This window comes from Eutrema salsugineum, unplaced genomic scaffold (genome assembly GCF_000478725.1).
Source record: "Eutrema salsugineum unplaced genomic scaffold, Eutsalg1_0 scaffold_2, whole genome shotgun sequence".
Classification (NCBI taxonomy): domain Eukaryota; kingdom Viridiplantae; phylum Streptophyta; class Magnoliopsida; order Brassicales; family Brassicaceae; genus Eutrema; species Eutrema salsugineum.
This window is the reverse complement of record NW_006256829.1, coordinates 688,425-710,647: the sequence shown is the minus strand read 5'-3', so window position 1 is coordinate 710,647 and position 22,223 is coordinate 688,425. Positions and strand designations below refer to the sequence as shown.

General features: G+C 35.1%; 6 protein-coding genes across 6 annotated transcripts; 3 read left to right on the top strand and 3 right to left on the bottom strand.

The window, feature by feature from the left end:
- Positions 1-1,142: 1,142 nt before the first annotated feature.
- Positions 1,143-2,215, bottom strand: LOC18018033. The gene is made up of 3 exons (XM_006398697.2): positions 2,063-2,215; positions 1,813-1,971; positions 1,143-1,475 (listed from the first exon to the last, which is right to left on the bottom strand). Exons 1-3 carry the CDS (start codon positions 2,124-2,126, stop codon positions 1,471-1,473), a joined length of 228 nt encoding a protein of 75 aa, XP_006398760.2. The 5' UTR covers positions 2,127-2,215; the 3' UTR covers positions 1,143-1,470.
- Positions 2,216-5,272: 3,057 nt separating this feature from the next.
- Positions 5,273-6,402, bottom strand: LOC18018032. The gene has a single exon (XM_006398696.2). It carries the CDS (start codon positions 6,354-6,356, stop codon positions 5,460-5,462), a length of 897 nt encoding a protein of 298 aa, XP_006398759.1. The 5' UTR covers positions 6,357-6,402; the 3' UTR covers positions 5,273-5,459.
- A 2,155-nt stretch (positions 6,403-8,557) lies between these two features.
- LOC18018031 (lipid phosphate phosphatase gamma) lies at positions 8,558-10,529 on the bottom strand. Its single transcript, XM_006398695.2, has 2 exons — positions 9,678-10,529; positions 8,558-8,765 (listed from the first exon to the last, which is right to left on the bottom strand). Exon 1 carries the CDS (start codon positions 10,370-10,372, stop codon positions 9,698-9,700), a length of 675 nt encoding a protein of 224 aa, XP_006398758.2. The 5' UTR covers positions 10,373-10,529; the 3' UTR covers positions 8,558-8,765; positions 9,678-9,697.
- Positions 10,530-10,891: 362 nt separating this feature from the next.
- On the top strand, positions 10,892-14,687 carry LOC18018030 (importin subunit alpha-9). The gene is made up of 11 exons (XM_006398694.2): positions 10,892-11,081; positions 11,611-11,833; positions 12,010-12,163; positions 12,362-12,464; positions 12,549-12,733; positions 12,823-12,902; positions 13,064-13,214; positions 13,429-13,510; positions 13,593-13,651; positions 13,741-14,046; positions 14,174-14,687. The coding sequence occupies exons 1-11, from the start codon at positions 11,030-11,032 to the stop codon at positions 14,336-14,338; spliced, it is 1,560 nt and encodes a 519-aa protein (XP_006398757.1). The 5' UTR covers positions 10,892-11,029; the 3' UTR covers positions 14,339-14,687.
- A 139-nt stretch (positions 14,688-14,826) lies between these two features.
- Positions 14,827-16,854, top strand: LOC18018029 (myosin-2 heavy chain). Its single transcript, XM_006398693.2, has 3 exons — positions 14,827-15,094; positions 15,459-16,275; positions 16,364-16,854. The coding sequence occupies exons 2-3, from the start codon at positions 15,477-15,479 to the stop codon at positions 16,639-16,641; spliced, it is 1,077 nt and encodes a 358-aa protein (XP_006398756.1). The 5' UTR covers positions 14,827-15,094; positions 15,459-15,476; the 3' UTR covers positions 16,642-16,854.
- A 311-nt stretch (positions 16,855-17,165) lies between these two features.
- On the top strand, positions 17,166-18,679 carry LOC18018028. Its single transcript, XM_024156553.1, has 5 exons — positions 17,166-17,328; positions 17,595-17,663; positions 17,742-17,888; positions 17,986-18,059; positions 18,153-18,679. The coding sequence occupies exons 2-5, from the start codon at positions 17,613-17,615 to the stop codon at positions 18,286-18,288; spliced, it is 408 nt and encodes a 135-aa protein (XP_024012321.1). The 5' UTR covers positions 17,166-17,328; positions 17,595-17,612; the 3' UTR covers positions 18,289-18,679.
- Positions 18,680-22,223: the final 3,544 nt, after the last annotated feature.

Sequence of the window (22,223 nt, the reverse complement as noted above, 5' to 3'; positions counted from 1 at the left end):
CGTTCAGAACTTGGACGCTATTTGGATTTTAAGACTCGACCCAAGTCTGAAGTGATTAAAGTCAGATAATTGGGCCGAATATTTGAAGGCCTATGGCAAACCTAATTTAAGGAAAAAAACAGAGGTTTCCTCAATCATTGGAACTTGCATGTAAGCTTTAAAGTTTGAAGGGAATACCAAAGTATATAATAAAAAGCTAAACAAGTTGCTACAATTTGGAAAGAAGTTGGCTCAACTTTATAAAAACAACCAAAAATCGTGAATGGAAAGTCGGAGATAGTTGTTTTCCTGCTTGTTTTCAAGAAAGCTGAAAGCCACGGACTATATTCTAAACATGGATTGTTCAGATATTTGCCAGTAGCAAAATACACCAATTTCTTTCTAAAAAAGAAAAGAAAAATTCACCAATTTTTTGTTTGAAATTTTCTCCAAATATAAAGAGAAAAATAAATATCAACTAATCAGTGTACGTAGAGGTCAATCGCTAGATCAACATCTTCCTCTCTCTCTTTTTTTTTTTCTCGCGTCGATCCTAGTGTGTCTTCTTGAACATTAAAAAGCCGTGTTTACAGCAAAATATTTCAACATTGATAGATCTAAATAATTCCAATCAATAGACATAATATACATTACAACTCCTAAAGTTTTCTTTAATATGAGAGACACGGTTTTAGCTATGAATCTTGTGATAAAGTAATACATATGGACCAATTCGAGAAGAAATGATGGAGGTCGTGATTGAATGGTCCACTTCTGATAAAGTGGACCCACGGATCCAGTGTCTTAGATTACTCGATATGATGTCATGTTTTAAATTTTAATTTTAATATCATATACTAACAATCTTGTGAAATTTAACTTTCATCTATTTTTCAACCATAACAATAGAAGACAACAAAAACAGTAGTCACTCGTCACTAATGAATGAATGCTTGGAGTTGGAGGATCCATTTTTTTTCTTCTTCCTTTTTCTACAAACAACTAAGTCCAATAAGCTAGTACTGTAAAATGTCATCATTGATTATGACTATCTTTATTTGTAACATATAAGAAAACTAATATATATACATTACATCGTTTTCTCATATTTATTCGTATTTTCTGCCCATGATCAGCCCCGATCGAATAGACAAGGGTTCAAATATCTGAAAATGACACTGATATTCATTTGATGACACATTACAAGGAATTAATTTGAAAAATTCTTCCAAGAGATTCAGACCGAAAAAAATAAGAATATTGAACGGTGCATGAAGAAAAAGAGGAAAAGAAATACCACCGGACATGACATGAGAAGAGTAGTGACAAACTGTACCAATCTCACATCGACATATATATATATATATATGTATTAGTGTATAAATAATTCTGTGCCCACATCATTAATCATATAACATTCTCATATGCTTCCTCTTCAACTTGAAGCTTCTGAGTTTCTATATATCCCCTCCTTGGAAAAAAATTCCCTCTCTAATCTGATAAATGTAGGGAGTTAATTTAAAACACTGAAATGCATCATATTTTATCAAATATCAGATTGCGTTCAACCTTGTTATTAATATACAGTATCATGAAATTTTTATATCTTCAGTCAGCATTAATAAAACAAATACAAAATACTTCCTTTAATTTGGATGATACTTAGTTAACCATTTTTTTAAGAAAAAATGTTATAATATATATATATATATATATATATATATATAAATACATATTATTTAACGAATGTTATTAACCTAAATGCCATATTATATATTGAGTAGCTAAAAAAAGAAGAGTAATATTCAATTAATTGGAGAGCATCGATCTTACTCTGTCCTCCAACATGAGCGCCGGCGGATCCAGCAGCGGAGGTTTTATGGTGGATGTACGGTGGCTTGCCGTGTAAAGTTTCCGGCGGAGGTCTAGAGTTATGAGTCTCTGGTCCTCTGTAATCGATCTCGTACACCTCTGAATCCGTGTTCTCTGATCCTTAATTATGTTTTAATTAATGTAAAACGAGTTAATTAGTAATCATACTAACAGATAATGATTGTGTATAGAAACCAAAGAACAAACATACCTATAGCGAAGCAAGGCACGGCAAGGAGAAGGTACGTGAGGAGAATCACGACGGTCGACTTCATTTTTATTATTTATAAACAGTTATAAACTTTTGCGTGTTTTTTTTTCTCAGATCTTCACACTTTTCAAACAAAATCCAATCTATGTTCTTGTTTTGAATGATACATGATGGCCTTATTTATAATAGCATGGACTGAAAAAAACACGTGTAATGTTTCTCATTTTATATTTAGTTCGAAAAAAATATGTAATTTTTAACAACATAAAAAAAAGTAGAAGTAAATATGTCTAACTTTATTTGTATTGTTTCATTATTCCCCCCACCCCCACCCCAAAATATTCTGCTTTAAAATAAGTTTTTTCGTAAACTAAATTAGATTTTTTGATTAAGAACTGAAGTAGTTATATTGTCTATTGTGAAATGGTTAGATCTGTTCGACAATAATATTGAGTTTGTGCTCATATATAGCAAAATGCAATATATTAGAATTATACGCAAGAAGACGTCACCTACATTGTAAACTGATTTTCCTCCAACTATTAGATTCTATATACTCATCTGGATTAAATTTATCTCTTTCTTGTTACCGAATTATGCTACTCAAATTACAGCAAAAAAAAAAAATGGAGCAGTATATTTATGTGAATAAATTACTCTCAACTTAGTCAGACGCTTAAACAGTGTAGGTGCTCCTGTCCTGACTATAGTGTCCGTATAAATGCCAAGAGATTGTGGACGGTAGAAAAAACGGAACGGTGTTAATATTTTTTCACGACCATATATTATAAGAATGTATGTAGTTGAATAGGGAGAAGAACTTAGAAAATGAATATGAAAATGAAAATAAGAAAAGACAAGTTCATGTGTGAGGGATAACATTAGCTTTCAAATCTCATGGCTTCCAAGCTGAATTCGTGTTCCAATGTATTCATTTTTGGTTGCATCAAAACGTATTTATTGAACAATAGTACCATCCATTTCTTTCTAATTTTTTTTTTTTTTTTACGGTAGTTGCATCAGGTAATTGTTTCATGCATCGTTGCTAGAACTATGTTTTGTCCATTGATAATTTTACTAAAATCCGGTAGAGAATAAAATTTTGAATGGATTCGATTCCGTTTTATAAATTTCTGATAAAAATCAGGTGCGTTCATTCATACACAGTCCATTTATGGGTAAACATATTGACGCCATGCACAGTAAACATATTTTTATTATTATTTTGGCGGTGATATAAAAATGTATATACTATAAATCGCCTACGTACGCAAACATTATTGATTGGAGAAATCGCTGGTATGAAGTTGGTATACATTATTCGAGTTTAATGAAAAAATTGAATGAGAAGATGTTAATGTTATATGCTTCATCTATATCCCCACTCATTTCTTACAACTGTACATCTCTGTACTCTCTACCTTTCCATTTATTTCAAGTCGGTCGACGGATGGATCGTGCACCCCAAATATATTTCATTCAGTTCACTATTTTATATAAACATATACGTGCATATAATGAGATATCAACGGCATGCAAAATAAATTATCTATAAAATATGCAAGAAGAGTGAGTATAATCTAGAATTTGAGAAAGGAAGACTTATCATACATCTGATATTTGTTTCCCTATGTTTCACGGATTCACGTTTACATACCAAGTTAATGTAAATTTTACAAAAACATAATAAGTTTTGTTTTACTGTATATATTGTTAGTAGTAGACACAAATGAAATGATTTTTTTTCTTCTATATTCGTGTATACATATTTCAAATAATTTTCTTAAATTAGCTAGAGTATTTTAAACACACACACATATATATATATATATATATATAGAACATATATTCACGCAAAAAAATGCAAACTAATAATTGTGTTAGATATATCCAATTCTGTAGAATGTGGATGCGTACAAAATGGACCAATAACTATACTCATGCTTAAGAAAGTTGACTCCAAAAACCATCAAACATGCATATACAGCTTTTGAAAATTTTATACTATATTGAAATATTGTAAGTTATATAACCCAAGTACATCCGTACATTCCAATGTATACGCTGCTTGACCTTTGGAAAGTTTCATAATTTAAAAAGAAAACCTTTGACTTCGTAACGAAAGTTTAATTTTGTTTTTGTTGTTCATAATGTGTTGCTTTTCACCGTTCTGAAATACGAAAAGAACTAGCTAGATTTAGTTCATACTATATATTAGAGTTAAAAGAAGGAAAAAAAAAACTTATCCAAATCTGAACAGTTAAATCGGAAAAGGAAATCACACCCGTTTTCAGTTCAGTTTGGTTTCATCAGATGAAATACTAAACAGAAATAACAAGTCAGACTTTTCAAAAAGAGAAACGAAAAAGAAGAAGATGAGAACTCCATAAATGAGAGATGTCTCAGTCTTGGGGATGTAAATTGAAATATTTTGTATTACATATATGTGTATGTGTGAGAGAACTCCATAAATGATTTTGTCTAAAATCTTCTGTGATTCTTCTTCAAAAATCATAAATTGTAATGGGCCATATTTCTATCTCTACAGCTATTTCATGGCTGTGTTTTCTTAGGCGTCTCCTTTCATTATCACACTCACCCAGCTTTTTAATTCATTTTTTCCCCTTTCATAATTCTACATTGCATATTTGCATGTATATATGATAATCAATTACATATCGTGTGTATATATAATTTGTTAATAAAGTTTATATACCTCGAAGTGTTTATTTTTTGTCACCTAGTACTAGTATGAATTTTAAAAATCTTTGAATTATTTATGTTTACATATTGGGTCTTTTATTGGTCCCAGAATTTTAAGTAAAGCAATACAATTTGTAAGCCCATCTATAAGTTGGGCCAGAAATTGTTCAGCCAGAATTAAGTAGCTTGATTTTCTTTTGTCGAGATTAAATTATTTAACAAATTTTTAGATTAACGGAAAATGCTATCTTTTGTTTTGGGAAAAAAAAAACGCTCTGGCTACTAAATATTTTTAATTTTATGTAAATATGAAATAAAATAAATGAAAAGGAGTTTGTAATTGTAATGTTTTTTTTTTGTTTCATTTAACTCGGAAAAGTTATGTTTTGTTTGATTGCCGAAATTAAATAGAGTATGAATCAAGTGAATATAAAACAGATAACGTAAATCTAGAAAAGGATTTGTAAAATGTATTGTTAAACATTTTTACGCCACACATACCTACAACTTACGCTATATGTGTGGACACAAATCTACTATACAATTTGTTTCCTCTATACATAAATCGAAAACTAAATAACTTACACTGACACAGTCAAATCAATTTTTATCCTAATAATCAATAAAAAACTACGATTAATTTAAAGAGATAATTAGTCAAATTGACTAATCACGTGAGAGACCTAAACCCTGCCTAACCTGCTTCTTCATCGGGAAGCAACCCCAGCTCATCGCCGATTCTCGCCGGCTCCGATTTGCTCCTTGTCAACTCCGGCCGCCGTTCAAACCCTAATTCTGTTAATTCAACTTCCTTTCTGTCATTGTTAGCTCCGAGAGACCTCGCCGACTCGTAAACCCCATTGATTTTCTCGGGGCCTTCCGGTTCAGTTTTTTCTGATTGAACATTATGATCTCCGTTTTCCTCTCTTCTGTTTCGTGATTCTTCTTCCCGTTGGTTATTTTCTTCCCAGAATCTATAAGCCAACGACGAGGATCCGTACGGTGCAGATCTGCTTCTTGTTAACAAAAGGGCGTTTACCGGCGGCGTAGAATTCGGAGACACACATAATTTAGGAATTGCGAAATTTTCCACTTCTTCTTCGTATTCCTCTCCAATTTCTCCAGCTAATTCCGGTGCCGGGTGATCTAATTGGATTCCCGGAGATTTTTTATCTTCCTCGCTCTTCGATTTCCCCCGAGAACACGGAAACGAAAACAATCCCCATTTGGGCCAAAACGACGACGATTTGATTTTCCCGGCGAATCCATTAAAAAACGACGCGTTTCGGATCCACTCACATCGTCTTCGGGTCGGGTTTTCGCGAGATTCTGGTTTAATTTTCGGCTTCGATCGCTTGACTCGGACTTGACCCATGCAAGTAACCTTCGGAGACGACGGTTCTTGAGTCACCGTCCCCGCAGATTTATTCCGGCGGACGAAGAGAGGACTCGCGCGTGACCTTCCTTTGCTTCGGCTTCTACTTCTGCTTATGCTTCCGCCGTTACTTTTGCTCCTCAAGAAACCCATCAAAGGCGGTGGGTATTTTTCGACCCGACCCGGACTCGAAACGGGTCTCCGGGAAATCATCATCTTCTTCTTCTTCTTCCTTACTCCCTCTCTCTCTCTCTCCTCTTTTTTCTCCACTGTGTTCCGGTTTCGTTTTGTCTGCACTTGGTTTTTTTTTTTCCGTTTTATTTTTCAGCACTTAATTGTTTTTTTTAAAATAAAACATCTGCTTTTATTTACGTTGTCCGCAACGGACTAATCGGTTTAGGGTCTTTATAGGATCAGTTTATTATTAGTTCAATGTATTTTTAAGTTTTATTTGTGACTTAATTTGTTATTACCTACTTATTCTGGGGATTTTTTTCTTAATTTACTTTTGTTTTTAAACATTTTGTGGTTCCCTAACTAGTAGAGATTATTAAGTACATGCACAGAGTAAACCCAAGAACTTAACATTCAAGATTCCAACGAAGAAACTTACTCTGTTCAAATATTTAATTATTCTTCTGCGACTTTGACTGCTTTGGAAGGAATCTTTAGAAAATTTAAATCTAAATTGGGATTGTTAGGTGTCGTTTTTGTTGGGTATGAAAAAAAAAGCCCTTTTTGCTTCTTAAATCCGATTACTTACGGTCGTAAAAAAGAAAACATATTAGGTCACTTATTGGAATCACAAATATTTTTTTTTCAAATGATTGATAACGTAAGATTTTCATCTTTCTTTTTGGGTCATGTACGACGTTATCGGGTCATTTATACTTATTTTTTTTTTTTTAACATCCTACACAACACTAGACTTTGTTTTTGAAGGGAGGTTAGTATCCATTAAATTAAGAGTTTAGTTCAATTTTTTCATATTTCACAAATTTAGAATTCAACTTTTTCTTGTTTGTTTCCACTAAAACCAAAAATATATTTTACTATGTTTAGAACAAACCAACGGTAATACATTCATTACACACGCTATGGATCGTTTTTGGTTCATTATTCTAAGCAATAACCTTTTCTAAAATAAAATAAAACAATAGACTCTAATTTCTTACATAAGAAATTTACATATATATCATGAACGAAAAGGAAAAAGGAGGAAGAAATGGGCCCAAGTCCAAAAAGATTGCAATATATTGGCCAATAATACAATATGAGAACACTAGAAGTTGATGGTCTACTCTAAACGAAGAATCCTAACATTTTAGGACATATGAAGTGTGAATTTGACCTCGCTTTTGATGTTATGATTTGAAGATGACTAAAACATAAAGTTGAAATCGTTTTGGACAAGCAAAAACATCACTCAACTCTACATATCAACTCTTGTCTCCCACTATCAGTTCCCTCAATAACCCATAAATAAAATATCAACCCAAAACACATTTATTGATTGTTTTTTCATGTATTTCACAAACCTAAACAATTTAAATCGAAATCTTCAAATTGAATAATCCAAAAACCACACCAAGTCAAATAAATCAAACTTAAGCAAAAACATAAGAAACACGGAAAATTCAACCATTAAAACTGTATTTTCCTTTCTTAAACTTTTTGTTTGTACGATTTCTCAAAACACAGCACGTTTGGGATTATGCTGATGACAATATATGTTCACAGCTTATTAAATCCAAAACTGATGGTTTGCCTGAATTATGATGTTTACCTTAAATATTACTCACACAAATTTTAATTAATCACGAATTTGTATATCCTACATTGCTATCTAACAAAAAACATTGCTATAATGCTATCTTCGGAAAAAAGAGGAATGAAAAGAAGATAAAGCATGTTTATGCTGATTTTCGCAAACAATTTTCCTAGGGTTGGCATTTTGTGTTTGGCTCTAAAAAATTATTGTCTATCCGCAATCCATTGTTTATGGCATGTTAAGATAAATCTAAACATTTGCATTATTAGTCATTTTTAAATGTTTAGTTCATTAGGTGGTAGATAATCAATTGTGTGGCTTGTATCGTTTTTCTCTCCCATCATATTTGCTTTGAACTACTCAAATACTATGCCACTCGACTTATTAATGCATGCAACAATTAACACAGTAGAATGTTTCCATAAGCTATCCATCAGTCATCATCATGGTTTCAGATGAGTAGCTAATCTCGTGACCCAAAAAGTAAATAATGAAAGCTAATCTCACCGATGTCATCAAGTCTTCGAACAAGACTGCTAAACAATTTTTTTTTTTAGCTGTGATTAAGTAAGTGAAAATACATATGTCATAATAAGTGCTCATTTTTGTTTTTCCCTAATAAGTGCTCATTTTTCATAATAAGTGCTCATTTTTCTTCAACTTTTCTCTTTAATTTATGAACCAATGTCTCTTTTAATAGATAGGTGAGTACAAAGACAAAAGGAAGCAAAGATGACTTAATAAGTGTGAAGAATGTTCCTCTCGTCAGTATCGTGTTCAGATGAGCAGATAATATCACCAATGTCATAAAGTCTTCAAACACTGGCTAAACAAAGCTTTCCAGAGTTCTTGACCTGCAATAGATGAAAGCAAATAAGATGGCTTTTGCGAAAAACAGTACGGAAAAAATTGTTGGCGGCATTATGAAAGACGAGGGGGAACAGCTAATGAGCTCCAAGAAGAATGACTTTGAACTGGTTTAAGACGTTTTGGTTAAGCTAATATACTGAGTTTTAGGCTGAGATAAGATAAGATTTTGCAAACTAGATGTGAAATACACTACAGTAAAACAAAACCACCCCAACCAAGTTCATTGCCAATTCTAATATTGAACAACAGAGATGTAGAAAACAAATTATTTTCATGTTTCTGACAGTGTTTCAATGAATCAATCAGACTGCTTCAATAAAACTATCAAAACCTTTTGATTTATATGTTAAAAGCTTATAATCAGCATGCAGCAAGTATTTATAGTCGGGAAATGCTTAACTGCAAATATGGCCTACTCCTAGTCGATTGACAAATACATAGGTCAAAAGTGTGGCAAGCAAAAAAAAAGGATCAAAAACTAGAAGGACTAGATACTACTTAGTTCAAATCTAGAGGTACGTCAAAGCTAAGAAATTGAGAAGACAAAACAAACAAATTTTCTGAAACTTCAGGATAAATGCATTTCATTGACACACATTGTTCTTCCTGTGCTTTACAAGGATCCATAACTGTTACTACCTTAGTTTCATCATACACCAAGAACATTACGCAATTTGCATTACATCTATCTAAAATCAGTTTGGGAATAAATGAAGTATCAGACCAACTTCTCTCTATTAGCTTTAGAATATAGATAAGGGAGTATCAAGAATCACTACATTCTCGAGCTAAAAAAGAAGATTATCAAAAGCCAAATCTTGATTCCAAAGTAAGCTTATTCCTAAAGACCAAATCGGATCCATATCAATGAAACAGTGATGAAAATTTCGACTTACCAAAGATCAAATCAGGCAAATTAATCGGACTTCGTGCCCATGTTCTTCCTAGCAGCCCTTGCATTGTCATATTCAAACTTGAGCACATCAGGAATATGCGAAGTATCCTTGACACAGAGCATCCTCCCCAATGCACTCTCCTCAATCACCGGAAAATATGGATACAGCACAGAATTAACCACCCAGAACCAGCTAGCCCCGACAATCGCCCCTAACGCAGCGCCGGCGAAAACCTGCGCCACCGTGTGGTAGCCTAAGTAAACCCTAGAATACATGGTAACAACAGCTAGAGACCAATGGAGGAGATTGAGAACCCATCTGCTCCTTAACCCGAACCAGAACCCGATTCCTTTACAAGCCATCATGCTGAAATAGGTCGCGAAGAAGAACATGAACTGCGAGTGGCTGGAAGGCCATCCGTGTGAATCGCAAGCTTCGAGCAACGTGCAGGTCTCTGGACGAGCCTGTTCTACGGACGTTTTGATAAACTCGTTGATGAATTGCGAGATCACGAGACCTATACCGAAGAAGATCCCCTGAAGCTCACGGCGGAAGAGGAAATGAGAGACGAATCCGCCGAGGCTGATGAAGACCGGAACGAGAGAGATCCATGCGAGGAAGTGCCCGAGCTGATCTCCGCGACGGTACCGGACGTGTGTGAGGGTTACGGCCTTGAACTGCTGAGATAGCTCCATTTGATGCAGCCAAGGGATAGATCCAAAGAAAATTCGTGTTAAACCGAGAGAATTTGGCTTTCGTCTTCTCCTTTTTGTTTCCTCGAGAAAACTTCTGAGAAAGTGACGGGAAATTGGATCAGACAAGGAAGGAGGTGTGAACTGTGAAGTTAAGAGGTTCCGGGAAGACAACATTTTGGATGGTTGAGACACGTGTACGTATAATCGTGCAAGAGTTATATTCACATGCGTCACATTAGATTACGGTGTACGCAAATTACAAATTAGAAGTCGCCACGTTATGTATACAGTTTGCCACATCGGCAAATGCAAGAATACTTCGTGGAACTCACGACAGATAGTTAATTAATTGCTTTTGACACCCTTCGAGACTCAGCCAGATATTGTTTAAGTTAAATGGCCATTTTATGTATACTTGTAAATTTTAGGGACTAATTTGAAATTCTATACGAGTTAGCGAAATTTTCGTGCTTTTATTTTCCTTTTCCTGGGCGGCAGGCGCGAGCGAATGGATCCCAAATTATCCAACTTGAAAATTCCTTTTTTTGGTCCGAAATTCGTAATCCTTTTTGTTGTTTCGTAAAAGAAAAATTTGTCAGGTGTGTTACTGAATCAAACCCTACTCACGCAGAAACTAGGTGTGCTCCAGCTTCTCCAATGGCAGATGATGGCTCCGCGTCTAATCGAAGAGACCCGATAAAGTCTTCAGGTGATTTTTATTTGCATCCCCTTTTGGTTTTGGCGTTGCCTAGTTTCTGTGATTCGAAATTTAGAGGAGAAGTAAGGTATTTTGGTTCTGGGGTTTGCTGTAAACCCTCAGAGTTTGATTGGGCACCTGAGTACTTTTCTAAGGGTGTTAGTGTTACTAATGGAGAGTGTGTTCTTGTTTGCTTCTCAAGAAAATTAGGTTAGGTGGTGATTAGTGGAAGAAGAAATCGAGTTCTTTAAAGTGGTGGATTTGTATTTGGAGAAAATAAGGGTTCAAAGAGTGTTATGTTAAGATGACTATTTCCGTTTGAAACTTCAATCTTGTTGATGGAGCTGTTCCTTTCTTGTTGCAATTTTGAGAGTTAGGGAATGCATCACAAATTCAGCTTTCTTAAGTATTGGTTTTCATGTATATTGATGGGTTTTGGGCCATAGCAATTTTACAAATTTATATAAACTTGTAGAACGATTGGACTTTATCAGTAGGTGACATGGATTGTGATTGTATTTCTGGATATGACGCTGTGTAGTTGGAAATGTTGCGGGACAAAGAAGGCGGCAACAAGCTGTTACGGTGGCGAAGGAAAGAAGAGAATTACTGGTTAGGGCAAAGCGGCTTTGTAGGGTGGGTACTAATGGCGATGATGAGGATGCTCTCGTTGAGAATGAGATGATGATTGATGAAGAGCAGCCAATATTGGAGGCTCAAACCAGTAAAGCCGTGGAAGAGCTCAAGTCTGCTGTTCAATATCAGTAAGTGAATCTGTCACCTTGGAAAAACCAGAAAGCCTAGGAATTGATCATTCTTTTTGTTTTCTTCACTGTTTTGGGTAGTGTTAGTGAATAGTGATACCTGAAACCATTTTATGGAATCTGTTGGCATGGCTTCTGTCGGATATCTACTTATCATCTTCCTGTTCAATTCTCAGAGGAAAAGGTGCAATCCAAAAGAGGGTGACCGCTCTTCGGGAACTCAGGCGTCTACTGTCAAAATCCGAGTTCCCTCCCATTGAAGCTGCGCTCAGCGCTGGTGCAATACCTTTACTTGTGCAGTGTCTTTCATTTGGCTCTCCCGACGAACAGGTTTCTTACATTGGCCTTATATATGGTTTACTGTTATCACCTTTGTTATTGCATTTATTTGCTTATATATCTTGAATATTATAGGCCTATTTGTAGAGATTATATTTAGTTAGAGATTATTTCAAGTAATTAATGTATTGAAATAAGACAAATTAAGTAGGCTTGTAATCTTTTGATCTCACTTCTGTCTAATTACAGTTACTTGAGTCAGCTTGGTGTCTTACAAACATCGCTGCTGGAAAACCTGAAGAAACAAAAGCTCTATTGCCTGCACTGCCTCTGCTCATTGCTCACCTTGGAGGTTTGTACTGGCCTACGAAGTCTGTTATTACTCGTTTCTCTGTTTTTTGGATTAGATTTCTTATGCTTACAAGTTAATATTCAGAAAAGAGCTCTGCGCCGGTTGCTGAGCAGTGTGCTTGGGCAGTTGGTAATGTTGCGGGTGAAGGAGAAGATTTGAGAAATGTACTTTTGTCTCAAGGGGCTTTGCCACCTCTAGCACGTATGATTTTTCCTGACAAGGGTTCAACAGTAAGAACAGCTGCTTGGGCATTGTCAAATTTGATTAAGGTGTGAACAGTTCTGGTGTGCATTTTATCACATTTGTTTATGATAAAAAAACTTTGTTATAGAAGTAATTTGGCCATGCATTTACATAGGGACCTGAACCAAAGGCAGCAGCACAACTTGTCAGAGTCGATGGGATACTTGATGCAATTCTCCGACACTTGAAGAAAACGTAAGCAAAGTTTCATCTCTTTTAATTGCAGCAACTGTTAAACTTGTTGTGATGTCTTGCTTCTTACTGATTGTTGAGCTTCATACGGGTCTTTTGTATCCGTCTACGCTATATTGTTTGCTGGATAATTTGATCAAGATATTATTGATTGTTGGATTTAGGGATGAAGAAATTGCCACGGAAATTGCATGGATTGTTGTTTACCTTTCTGCCCTCTCAGATATTGCGACGAGTATGCTTTTGAAGGGAGACATTCTTCAACTACTTATTGAAAGATTAGCAAACTCAAATAGCCTGCAACTTCTCATCCCGGTAAATTTCGAACAGACGTTATTGTGCAAAAGAAACAGGATTCTAGTTAGTATTTAGTTCATTTATTACCACGGATTATGCTGTTCTGGCCACATTGATTTCAGTTATTCTTATAATTAGCATGATTGATTAGAAACAGAATACTAATTACATGCTAATGTTTTTTTCAAATGCCGCATTTTGGATTCTATGTATAACTAAAGTTTGAATTCAGGTTCTACGAAGTTTAGGCAACTTTGTCGCTGTTGATCCCAAAGCAATATTAACCATCCTTATCCGTGGACATAATACTGAAGGCTAGTATCTATTAACTTCTCCTGTTGAAACACCATTAGCTTAATCATTTCTTTTGTTCTGATATTCTGAATCAAATTCCAGAAAGTGTTATTTGTGTGCTTGCAAAGTGCTTAAGAAGCGAACACCGTGTTTTAAAGAAGGTCAGTATCACATACCTACTTTGTTTTTTTTTTGTTTTTTTTTATACTGGAAGCTTTCCTTGTCTTCATCACTAAACTAAATAATGTAGGAAGCTGCGTGGGTATTATCTAATATAGCTGCGGGATCTATTGAACACAAGAAACTAATACATTCGACTGAAGCAATGCCATTGTTGCTACGGCTTCTTTCCACGTCACCCTTTGATATAAGGAAAGAAGTTGCCTACGTCTTGGGAAATCTCTGTGTAGAATCTGCAGAAGGGGACACAAAAGCAAGGATAATTCAAGAGCATTTAGTCTCCATTGTCAGTGGCGGTTGCCTCCGGGGTTTTATTGAGCTGGTCAGATCTCCTGACATGGAAGCTGCTAGGCTGGGTCTTCAGTTTATTGAGCTGGTAAGCAATTTAACTAAATGGCCTGAAAAGCTCAACGAGACCGGAGCTTGTTTCTATGCTGATTTTGTACATATAGTCATTTATGGATCCAGAATGATCGTGATGGGTTTTGATTTCTGGGTGGTAGGTTCTAAGAGGAATGCCAAACGGAGAAGGTCCAAAGCTTGTGGAAGGAGAAGACGGCATAGATGCAATGGAAAGATTCCAGTTCCATGAAAACGAAGAGCTAAGAGTCATGGCGAACAGTCTAGTGGATAAATACTTTGGTGAAAATTATGGAATCGATGAATGAGATCGCCCCGGTTTTAAGGGTAAATCCTGTGGAAATACAAAGAAAGTCGGATGATGGAATCAAAGGAAACCAGTCATTCGACCTTTTGCTTTTAACGAAGGAAAATGAGAGAGAGAGAGAGAGAGAGAGAGAGAGAGAGAGAGAGAGAGAGAGTAGACATCTCATCTCAAGGGTTTGGTTTCACTTTGGGTGGTTGTTGTTGTAACTTGTAATACAGTTTTGTCTCTCACCCTTTGGGGTTTTTGCATTAGCGTTACAAGCAGGCCTATGACTTTTGTAAGGGGGAGTAAATGCCTTTTGAAAAAGAGCGAGAATCATAAATGCTTAACCTTCCTATTGGTTCAGAAGGTCATCATCCCTCACCAATCAATTAGTAGTTTTTTGGAACGTTTATCTAATCAGATTTGCATAGTGAGAAAATTTAGATCTTCATTTCGGGTAAAAGAAAGGGTTGGACAGAGATAACTTAATTAAATAAGTGTAATTGTAATTTGTTTGAGTTTCATGAGATTGGGAAGCACAACAATCTAACTTGAATTAATATATTTGTTAAATGCAACATAATCTTGTTTAACTATCGTCCATGGATGCGTGTCCTTTCGCATTCCCGCTTCATTTCGTCTGCTTTTAGGGCTTTTCTTTTCTTCTTCCTCCTCTGGCTTCTTTCATTTTGCAATAGCTCTCTCTCTCTCTCTCTTTTCTGGCCTTGTTGCTGTTTGCTCGAGAGATTTGAAGAAGAAGATCAAGAGCTTCTGGGTAAGGTTTTTTTTTTTTTTTTGTTCTCTCTTAGCTTTCACTGCACACATTGGTTATGATTGTGGAGAAATTGCTGTAATCCGAGACTAGAAAATATTTTCTGTTCTTCTTCTCCCGGTAAAACTTAGAAAGGTTTGAGCTTTAGGGTTTTTAGTGGTAAGTTTTGTGTTCCTTTCTCTATTTTCTCTTTCGTTGTGCATTTTGGTTTTGTGGAGAAAATCCGAGACTATTTTTTGTTCTTCTTCTTTCGGTGGAGCTTAGTACGAATCTGGGTTTTAGGCTTTCTTCAGAATCTGTGAAATTTTGTTAAAAATTGGCAAGTAAGCTGTAGCAAAAGCTTGAGACGCTGTTTGTGTTGTTACAGGTTTAAGGCTTCAAAGTCATGTCTGGAAAATCATCAGCTCCTCGGGACAAATCGGTGAAGAACGAAATCTTGTCAGTGGCTACTTCGGGAAGAAGCATTGCGTTTGCTCCAGACGAGTTATTGAAGACAAGATACGAAATCCTGAAGGAGAACCATGATAGCCTGAAAGACGATTACGCAAGTCTTAAGAAAAGATTTAAGCTTGTACAAGACATGAATGAGAAGATGAGTTCGCGTCTTCATAACCCAAACCAAACCAAGGAACTCGAGGCGACAAATCTACGCCTGCAAAAGGATCTTGAGAGCGAGAGAAGCGAGAAGGACAAGTATAAGAAGACGATTGAGGAGATGAAGAGAATGGAGGGTGGGAGTAAGAAGGATCTTGAGAGCGAGAGAAGCGAGAAGGACAAGTATAAGAAGATGGTTGAGGAGATGAAGAGAAAGGAGATTGAGAGTAAAGCCATGATCGATGATTTGAGGAACAAGAACGATGAGCTCTTGATTGCGATAGAGAAAGAAGAAGAGGAGCATAAGAAGATGGAGAGTAGGTATGATGAATTAGCAGCGAGGTTTAACGAGGTGGAAAAGGAGTGTGCACATTTTAAATCACTCTACGATGATGCTAAGAAACTCATCGACCAAGGAGGGAGCACTATGGCTTTAGACAACGACGAGGTGGAAAAGGAGTGTTCACATTTTAAATCACTCTACGATGATGCTAAGAAACTCATCGACCAAGGAGAGAACACTATGGCTTTAGACAACGACGAGGTGATTCTGGTGGATGAGTATCGTAATACTAACAATACTGTGACAGGTATGTCTGTTTATGTTTTGATTAATCTCTGCGAAATCTCTTCTCCAAGAAAGTTTGTTTGAATCTCTCTTTTTCTTTGTGTGTGCAGATGCGATCGTGGTGATCAGTGACGACGAGAGTGAAGCTGAGCATGAGAAGCCCCCAAGAGAGAGCAAGATAATCCCTCAATTGGCTGTTGGTATAAAACAAGAAGAACAATGGAGCAGTGGAGCAAACTCATTACAAGTAAATCAGCCAGTATCTAAAGTAAAGAAGCATTGGTCATCATCAGCGTCGTCATCATCATCATCATCATCAGATAAATATGTTTTGGTTCGGGTTCCCAAGAAGAAAAGGTCGTGGGATGATTATAAAAAGTCTTGTTGAATCTTTCGGATGCAGAGAACACAGTTGCTCAGTCTTTTGTTAAGCTAAGCTAAGGCGCATATATCTTATCAGTCTCCGGTGTATAATTTTTTTTTTTGGTTTTGTTCCGGAGTTATTAACGGTCTGGTGGAGCTAGAGGCTAGTAGAGTAGACAATTATCTCTGACTCAGTTAAGTTAATTTGTTTTTTGTATGTCTGTTTATAAGTACTACTTAAGCCGTAAATGTTTGGAATATTCTGCTTGATATCATCAAATAGCTTCCAATTCCATTAGCAATTGGAGTTCTTTATAGTATTGCTTTGATTCTTGCCTGAGTCACTCTCCCACAATAGTATTGTATAATTACAATCTTCTTCGTAGTTCTTTTTTTTCTCACCAACAGAATATGCACATGAAAATCATTGTAAGCTCAAGACATACATTTTTTTCTCTCGAGTAATAATAATAAGAAAAATCGGCTCGGTTTAGTCTTTGAATCGCATAATCATCCACTAAAATAGATCATATACTGTATATGCTCTTTATTTAAATGGGTTTTTCGAAATAACAAATTGTTTCTTCGTCGCTCGCTGCTTCCCAGTCAGCCAGTCTCCACACTCGCTCTCGCTAAAAACTCCTTCATCTTCTCTCAAACTCCTTTCCGAGCAATTTCTTCGATCTTCATCGCGTGGATTTCGTTTCGAAGCGTAAGTTCTCTCTATTGGTTCTTTTTTATATTTTGTTTTTGTCGATCTCGATCTAGTTACTGCCGTTCTACTGTAGAATCTTCAGCTAGATTGTTCGCGAGTTTTAGATTGGGAATCGAAATCTGTTACGATGGTTTTGTTATCGGATTCCATTTAAATCGAGTAGAAAAAAACGTAATCGATATCTGTTTGGGATGTAATCGTGCATTTTTGCATTCATAAACCTCGGAATTCGAAGTTCATGAGAACCGTTCCAACTACTGCAGTTTAGATAATCAGTGGAAATGGAAGAAGAAGCAGGAAACGGAGGATTTCGGAAACGCATGAAACCATCTGTATGTTTCTTACTGTTTTGAATTTGTCGTTTAATCTCGGTGGATCAGATCTTTAGTATTTGCCTGGAAATTTGATAGGGTGAAGAGGAAAAAGGAGATTCGAGAGATGGAATGAGCCTGGATACAATCGAGAATGAAGAAACTGAGACGAAACTTGTTGCTTCTGATGAGATGGAACTTAACATTGCTCAAATTCTCGACAAGATTGAGAGCTTCACGCAGACTGTACGCTGTGTTGATAATTTCCCTGCGATAAACGCATTTGCTTAAGTTTAGGAAGAATTTGATATGGTTATCAAGCTCAATGGTGCTTCTTGTGTAGGTTTCTAACTTGCTAGAATCAGGGAAGACAATGTTCAAGGAACTCAGTAACGAATTCGAAGAACGCTTGATCATGTGAGATTGAAGAGACCCTATAAATGTTTATGTATGTAACATGGTTGAGATGTTTGTACGCTCAAATGAATAAATCATTTCACATATGAACAGGATACACAAGGAACATGTTGAGAAATGGCAGGAGGAGATCAAGGAATTGCGTCTGCTTGATGCATCAAACGAGGAGACTACTTCCCTGTTACACAACGCTCGCTTTCTGATTCAGAATCCTAGCATTGAGCCTTGAGGTAAGCCATTTCTAAGAACAGATTATCTTCTTCCCAGTGGTGTAAGAAGCCCATATATATATATATATATGGTTGGTTGGGGAATTTAGATTTGGACAATTTTAAAACTCTATGATGTCTTGAAGGATGTATAGTATAATCCTATCGTGGGTCTGATCAGTTAAAGCCAGAATTGTGTTGCGTTTAATCTTTTAGTAGATTTTGAGTGGAACACATAAAAGAAAATGCGAAACCCATAAAAAAGAAGTTTTTCCTGAAACATAGTCATAAAATTTATGATGGTTAAAGTAGTCAGAGATATTAAGAAAAGGAAAACGGACTTTTTTCTTAATCATTCAACGAAAAAGAATTAGAGGAAAGAACTCAATGACCTTCATTTCACAAGGGAAAAGAGAGACAAATGTTCTATAATCCTCTTCAAATAAAAACCAATAATTAGGATTTTCTAGAAAATCCTTCTATTTAAAAATTAAAACTAAATAAACACCATGAGATTCCCGACGAAGAAGAAATCTGAAGCGGTGACATTTGGTTCCGCTATTGGAAGGTTTTCGGATTCTGCTTTAGCGTAGTACCTACATAATATGTACGTTACGTTGGTTATATATATATATATATATACGTTACGTAGTTAGCTCCAGTTAACCCTTGCAGAAATGTTTTTTTTTTCTTCTAAAATATAAACAACTAAACAACAACCCAATAAAGTATTGTCAGTAAAAAAAACTGAAAATATCTAATGAAATTCACCAGGGATATGTTCGGACCAATTATATATTACTATTAATTTACATTAAATTCACTGGGAGAAAAAGTATGGGTTATATATATGAGAGCGAGGTAGGTGATAGTATACCAATATAGAGAAATCTTCTACCGTTGCGTTGTGGTACAAACGACAAGACATAAATGTCGGGTCGTTACCAAACTCTCTGGCTTATCTATTTACCGCTAACGGCCCTGGCTATTTTCATGACCCACTGACATTACATATATGCCAAAGTGATTTTCGGTTCATTTTTTTGTTCTACTTGCTTTTGCTTTTCCAAATTCTAAAAGTTCTCTTAGGTCTAAACTGTAAAAATAGATCTAGAAAAACAAAATACATAACAGTTATAATAAAAATGTTTTTCTCAAAATATTTCATAGATCAAAAGAATTTACCGTCATTAACTACAAAAATAAATAATATGGTTTGTTCACATACATATATTTCACTTGCTAAGAATGCAAAGACCAAAAACATAGTGGACCGACGGCGAGAGAAGGTTTCATAACGGATAAAATTAAAACTTTTTTTTTTCCCTTTCGTAAGGACGATATTAGAATTATTCATTAGGTGAAATGTCCATATCCCAAATCAACTACCTATTAATATTACTATAAATTATCAGAAGCAGATATACATATTATACACACGCTACGGTATGTTGGACGACAATGAAATCATATGATTAGTTGAAATTATTAAATTCCAACGGCTAGTTCTCACTTATTTATATTCATATAGGATGAAAACAGCTTTATTATATTAAGAAAAAGACTTCCTGTTAACTAGAGGAAGACGCCACATGGAGTGATGGGAAAATTTAAAATGCATTTTTCGTTTTTTAATAGCGAAAAATCATAACAAAACTGGTACAAGCTGGCCACTGATAAGGAAACCTGTTGGGGTTTCTCTCCAAAAAGTCAATGATTTAGGCAGCTAATACTTAATCCGTTGGACACACTTAAATACTATTTCCATCATCTTTGTTCATTGTATGTCAAAATCATCTTTTCGCGATATAATAAAACTACTAGATTTTAACTGTTAAATTGCTTTTCTGACGGATGTGTACGTTTATATCAATAAAAGATCACAGTTTCGTAATCGTTATCCTAGTCAGTGTATGTTGTTGCATAAATATTATTACTTCAACCAAACAATTAAATTCGTAGTTACTCGTTAACCGTACGTTTGTTTTTCACGTTTGTTTGGGGTAATTTATAATTGAATTTAGGCTATATATGTCAACTACTTTATTTTTTTCATTCACTCATTGGAAAATTTACTTAGAAGCGTGGTGATGCTGAGCATTTATTATGATATGTTGAACAACTAACAATGATAATCTCTCTAATTTTCATGATTTGTCTTGTCAATCCAGAAAATATTAGTAAAGTATGCATTATGGTGTGGCTTATTAGAGCATATTTAAAATGATTAAAGGCTGTCTCACTGGTTAAAAATTTTGTTCACATGTTTTGTCGGTTCTAGTAATGTAAGCGCGGTTCTAGTAATGTAAGCGTGTATACGAATTATGCAGATGAATTAAGTAGTTAAACGATGTTATATTTGATATTAACTATTACCCCACTAAAGACGAATAAAAACTTTTATTAAACGATTATCTTACTGGATAAAGGTATTTATTAATATTAAAATTAGATGGTCACTGTTACGGTAATAGTGTTACCGATCCGATATTTTCTATAGATACGTTTTAGTTCGGGAAAATTGCATTTTAAACTTGGAGGGATCAAAAAGGTAGCACTTTAAACCTCGAAGGATTTTCACTATTACAATAAACCTCTAACCTAATTTCACTAGCACAATAAACCTCCAAACTTAAAGATTTTTTCGCGCCGCCAAAAAACCTGACGGAATAGTAATAGACCGTGACGGAACAGTAACTCCGATAACTTATTTTAAAACGTGCGTAATTTTAATTAGTTTTTTAATCAATAATTAAAAAAAAATGAATTATCGAATAAAAATAAATTTTCGACAAAAATGAAGTCAAAACCCCTAAATTGATTGTTAAAGTCAAAACCCTCATTCCAAAATTAGGGTTCAAACATTGTAAAACCCAGAAAACTGAAAGAGAGAAGTAGAAGAAAATCGAAGGAAGAATCAGATGTAATCAAGTCAAAATGGGGTAAGATGGGGTAACGATTTCGCCTATGTCTGATGGTTTCGATTCTGGATTTGGGATTTATAAATTTCGATGTTTATGTTTGGTTTTTGGGTTTGATATTCAAAATCTGGGTTTCATTTCATGTTTCTTCCTTCTTCTGCGAGTTAGATGATTACTCATGTCTAATTTAATTATGCGACTTCTTTTTAATATTCATTTAATTTAATTCATGAATTTGATGACTTCTGTGACTTTTTTTTTCATTTTTATATATTTAATTTAATTTATGAATTTAAAATTTGATTAAAAACTAATTAAAATTACGCACACTTTAAAATAAGTTACCGGAGTTACTGTTCCATCACGGTCCGTTACTTTTCCGTCAGGTTTTTTGGCGGCGCGAAAAAATCTTTAAGTTTGGAGGTTTATTGTGCTAGTGAAATTAGGTTAGAAGTTTATTGTGCTAGTGAAAATCTCTCGAGGTTTAAAGTGTTACCTTTTTGATCCCTCGAAGTTTAAAATGCGATTTTCCCGTTTTAGTTCATTAAATATCGTTTCTTGGGGTTAAAGCTCATTAAATATTTTTCAGGAAAGGTAAATAAAAATCCAATAGGACCAATACAGCTTTCAGTATACACATCATTGACATTTCAGAATTTTCATACATGTTAGCCAAAGTAAAAAATTCCAAATATACCATTTCAGTAAAATTTATAATCGTGGACCAAATACATAATGATGATTAATTTGAAATACTGTTCACATTGCATAAAATGTTAAAAATATCCGTTTAAATGGTATATTTAAAAAGTAATTAGATGCTTAAAGAATCAAACTTATCATTGCTTTTTTTCCCATAAAGGCATAAACTAACCAATTATCACAACAAGTTTATAGAAAAAGGTAAATGAATAAAAGTAATGGTGATGACTGATGACAAAGCTGGTAAAAAAAGAGAGGCAAGTGGGCCCCGCAAAAGCGGCCCAATTAGTGGCTTCACGCACAAACACACACCGTCACAAATACTCTACACA

Excerpts from the sequence above, each read along its gene's own strand:
- LOC18018033 (XM_006398697.2), bottom strand. The coding sequence starts at position 2,126 with ATGAAGTCGACCGTCGTGATTCTCCTCACGTACCTTCTCCTTGCCGTG. Across the intron at positions 1,972-2,062 it reads CGTGCCTTGCTTCGCTATAG|GATCAGAGAACACGGATTCA; the intron begins GTATGTTTGTTC and ends AACATAATTAAG.
- LOC18018032 (XM_006398696.2), bottom strand. The coding sequence starts at position 6,356 with ATGATGATTTCCCGGAGACCCGTTTCGAGTCCGGGTCGGGTCGAAAAA.
- LOC18018031 (XM_006398695.2), bottom strand. The coding sequence starts at position 10,372 with ATGGAGCTATCTCAGCAGTTCAAGGCCGTAACCCTCACACACGTCCGG.
- LOC18018030 (XM_006398694.2), top strand. The coding sequence starts at position 11,030 with ATGGCAGATGATGGCTCCGCGTCTAATCGAAGAGACCCGATAAAGTCT. Across the intron at positions 12,164-12,361 it reads TTGGCTCTCCCGACGAACAG|TTACTTGAGTCAGCTTGGTG; the intron begins GTTTCTTACATT and ends GTCTAATTACAG. Across the intron at positions 13,652-13,740 it reads AACACCGTGTTTTAAAGAAG|GAAGCTGCGTGGGTATTATC; the intron begins GTCAGTATCACA and ends TAAATAATGTAG.
- LOC18018029 (XM_006398693.2), top strand. The coding sequence starts at position 15,477 with ATGTCTGGAAAATCATCAGCTCCTCGGGACAAATCGGTGAAGAACGAA. Across the intron at positions 16,276-16,363 it reads TACTAACAATACTGTGACAG|ATGCGATCGTGGTGATCAGT; the intron begins GTATGTCTGTTT and ends TTGTGTGTGCAG.
- LOC18018028 (XM_024156553.1), top strand. The coding sequence starts at position 17,613 with ATGGAAGAAGAAGCAGGAAACGGAGGATTTCGGAAACGCATGAAACCA. Across the intron at positions 17,889-17,985 it reads TTGAGAGCTTCACGCAGACT|GTTTCTAACTTGCTAGAATC; the intron begins GTACGCTGTGTT and ends CTTCTTGTGTAG. Across the intron at positions 18,060-18,152 it reads TTCGAAGAACGCTTGATCAT|GATACACAAGGAACATGTTG; the intron begins GTGAGATTGAAG and ends ACATATGAACAG.